At 39.4% G+C, this 3494-nt stretch overlaps 1 protein-coding gene across 4 annotated transcripts; it reads right to left on the bottom strand.

The window, feature by feature from the left end:
• Positions 1-498: 498 nt before the first annotated feature.
• Positions 499-3277, bottom strand: LOC109732117 (uncharacterized). 4 transcript variants are annotated; one of them, XR_002225319.4, is made up of 5 exons: positions 2889-3277; positions 2569-2633; positions 1961-2483; positions 1627-1683; positions 499-752 (listed from the first exon to the last, which is right to left on the bottom strand). XR_002225319.4 is itself a non-coding variant. In XM_040400393.3 (5 exons), exons 1-4 carry the CDS (start codon positions 2982-2984, stop codon positions 1642-1644), a joined length of 246 nt encoding a protein of 81 aa, XP_040256327.1. In that variant the 5' UTR covers positions 2985-3247; the 3' UTR covers positions 621-752; positions 1627-1641. The 4 variants fall into 4 exon arrangements, 1 of the variants encoding a protein (XP_040256327.1); XR_002225343.4 differs by having other exon boundaries at positions 2564-2633; positions 2889-3242; XR_012204049.1 differs by having other exon boundaries at positions 621-752; positions 2441-2483; positions 2564-2633; positions 2889-3242.
• Positions 3278-3494: the final 217 nt, after the last annotated feature.

The following is a 3494-nucleotide window of genomic DNA, read 5'->3' as shown; positions in this document are numbered from 1 at the left end:
TGATCATTGCCTTAGATATTCTCATAATTATGCGCTTTTCTATCAATTGCTCAACAGTAATTTGTTCACCCACCGTAATACATGCTATCTTGAGAGAAGCCACTAGTGAAACCTATGGCCCCCGGGTCTATTTTACATCATATTAGTTTCCCGTTAACCACTAAAACAGGAACCCCCCTTTAACAACACACCAATGCGTTGTCGTATGTCCATATATGTGTTGCTAAGGTCTACACCAACGAATTAGTATGCGTTGCCATTGGTGGCGTTGGAAGGATCTACAACAACGTATATAGGTGCGTTGGTAAACGACATGTAGAAGCGTTGTTAGGTAGCAACATATAAGGTTATGGCCCAACAACACTACATATGCGTTGGTGGTGACCCTACACAACATGATTCTAGAAGCTTCGTTAGATAGCATGACCAACTAATGATTTTCATATATTGCATCCAAAATTATTAGTTCAACACCAATAGTGCATAGGAGCCGCAATATAATAAACAATCCAATCTCATATATTAAATCAAATATGTGGCATTACAAAGAACATGGTCCAAAGATTACAAGAGGTGAAACTATCTAGTAGTAGGCCAATTCTTGACCTTGCCATCAACTATAATGTTTGTAACATTGATACTAAAAATTACATTCTAATTGACTTGTAGCCGAATTATTTGCCTCGGAATCAAAATCTTCTTAGCCTTGCAATCAAAATCTGAGTCATGCATCCTCAATTTATCTTGGTAATCTACAAAATAACAATATGAGGCGAGCAATTATAGTAAAGTAAATTAGATTAATATAGAAGTAAAATTTAAAGGAGCACCATACAAATGTTTTTTACCAAAACTTAGATTTGTACATAGAGGTGGGATAATTAATAATCTGGTTATAAAAACATCTACAACAATTATTAAACAACATGATTATGCCCTATATCCATGTACTAACTTTTTTTGCATCTCGCATAAATTCAAAACTATATGAACTATCATTATATAGTTTTAGTGTTCCAGTCTATTTTTTATAAAAAAGACCAAAATGCAGAAGTGGAAAGTGCAGATACTTGCAACATCAGTAGCATCGCTCTATAAAGAAATAACAAAATACGAACTAGCGAAAGGGTGATTGCCATGCTATGAAGTACAAACACAGAGACTCCGGGTCTTCACCCTTACTTTGTAAACCGAGGACATTCTATTTCTCTCTTAATTGTCATGCACATGTTCTGAATACCCATGGCTCTTTAAGATAAAAACTATGTATTAAAACACCGAGTACCTTTGACCAATCGTACGTAGCTATTCATTGTGAACAACCATCAGCTTGTGTTTACTACCAAAAATTATCCAAAATTATATTAATATTAATAGTGAGATGAATTCAGCAACCGACTAAATGATAAGTATTCTAGGTGACTAGTTATACCAACTATACACAATTCAATATTTCTATTTTCCAATGGTCTCTGCACTAATTAGCTTTGGGGCACATCACTCCTGTACTACCCATTCTTGGGACGATTTATTAGTCATGCTTGCTATGGTGTATTAGGAGAAATCTCAGTGCTATCAAATCAAAAATCTTTAAATAATCTACATTACACAAAACGTCATTGTTACCTGAGTACTACAAAGTCAAACATTAGAATTTCCTGATCCATGTAAAATTCTCAGAACCTGCAGAAGCAACAACACGAAAAAAAAACATCATCAGATTGGAACTGGAGTTATCAACACATGCATAGAAAGAAGACGTGCATAATGAAGTAACACACAGAAAGACGAAATAGCAAGAAAACTATGAACTGTCTACCCTAAGCCCCTGACTTGACCTTGAAGGAATGCATGATCTAATTAGTATAGACAAGAGCATGCCATAATTAGAATACAAGAGAGGACATCACAGAATAATTGATTAGCTGCGGGGTAAAAGAACATACGAGACTGAGCCTACCATAATAAGTCAGGTTTCCGTCTGATCTTGCAGCGTCACCCCAAGCAGAGATAAGGACTCAGACCACAAGCGGCATGAAAATGAGTAAGGATTGATCCACACACATAGCAGCAAGAAAATTAAAACCTAATGCATCACAAGAAATGAGTATTGAGTAAAAATGTACACAATCATTCTTCGTGAAAATTGTACGGTTAACTGCCGCCTCAAACCACGCCTCCAGTCCCTATGCATTATCATCACTTGAAACATCAATCGTCATGTTCCCATCTTACTAAAATTACATATCACATCTACATGCATCAGCCCATTCAAGTATAAGCTTGGCGAAAAAGGTTGTTGAACTGGCTTTTCTACATGGTTTTTGTCTTACACTTAACTGATTGTTATGAGGCTTAAAAGTAGCATTATGAGGCTTGAATGTAAATGAATTAGAACCATCATGAATAGCTGGGAGATCAAGGGATGAAGAATAGATGCCTTTTTGGTTGACCACGAAATTATGGTCATTTCCTTAGCAAACCTGCATTATATACAAAAACATGAGCACAATATTTACGTAGAGAGAGAGAGAGAGAGCAGGGGACACACTAAGCAAAATACCATACAGGTTCTGAACTTGTTGTCTCTCTGCAGAAATCATCTCTTGTTCATCGTTTGGGGTAGAAGAATCCTGCATTTATGTCAACAAAAAACTTATGTGTCAGTTAAACGGTTCCCTTCAGTGATGCGCGTAAAATAGGAAATCTTAGGTTTTAAATCAATATGTGCAGCTACGCAGGCAGGTAAAATCATCAATGAGGATGTGGTCCATTGGTGTTGTAACTTGTACGATGCGGCCGGCAAGGAAAAACAAGGATGGGCGAGGACATCGGGGAATATTACTTTTACATAATACAAGTACAGATGCGGGGAGGCAGAATAGGACCTGCTGAACTACTGCAGTGTGAGGAAGACGGGGGCGTCGGTGCTTGCGTCGTTCCTGGCTGTGTGGATTGTGCATGAACAACGCCGGCGTCTGCATCTCCGGTCATGCGGATGAATCGACGGCGGCGACGCGTTCCCCAACGCGAGGAGGATGGGCGACGACGTCGAGTGCGTCCCAGACGCGCGGAGAAACTGGTGAGGGAGGAGGGCTTGGCGGAGGCTCTTGAACGTACCGAGGGAACAGGGGAGGCGGTTGAGGGCAAAGGACGGCGGTGGTTGGAACCCTAGCTGCTGTAAGTCTCTCGCTTAGGACGAAGGCCAAAACGACGGGAGAATAGGAACACGCTTCCTGCGCAAGAGGTGGAGGTGTGGGCACGGGGAGGTTAGCGCTTGCGGAAAGTGGGAAACAACGCATTATATTTTTTCCCCCGGGTAAAACAACACATCCTGTTATATCGTTGCTAGACATACGTTAGTATAGGGGGTTCTTGTTGTAGTGAACTTGCTAATTTCAGTCGCCGTTCTTTTTATTTTGCAATCTTTACTTTTCAATCTATACAGAAAAATACCAAAAATATTTATTTTATTATCTTTATTAGATCTCACT

The sequence above is a fragment of the Aegilops tauschii genome, chromosome 1 (genome assembly GCF_002575655.3).
Source record: "Aegilops tauschii subsp. strangulata cultivar AL8/78 chromosome 1, Aet v6.0, whole genome shotgun sequence".
NCBI classification, from domain to species: domain Eukaryota; kingdom Viridiplantae; phylum Streptophyta; class Magnoliopsida; order Poales; family Poaceae; genus Aegilops; species Aegilops tauschii.
The sequence above is the reverse complement of the archived record's forward strand: the minus strand, read 5'-3'. Positions and strand labels throughout refer to the sequence as shown.

Excerpts from the sequence above, each read along its gene's own strand:
- LOC109732117 (XM_040400393.3), bottom strand. The coding sequence starts at position 2,984 with ATGCAGACGCCGGCGTTGTTCATGCACAATCCACACAGCCAGGAACGA. Across the intron at positions 2,634-2,888 it reads ACACTGCAGTAGTTCAGCAG|GATTCTTCTACCCCAAACGA; the intron begins GTCCTATTCTGC and ends ACATAAATGCAG. Across the intron at positions 2,484-2,568 it reads AGACAACAAGTTCAGAACCT|GTTTGCTAAGGAAATGACCA; the intron begins GTATGGTATTTT and ends TATATAATGCAG.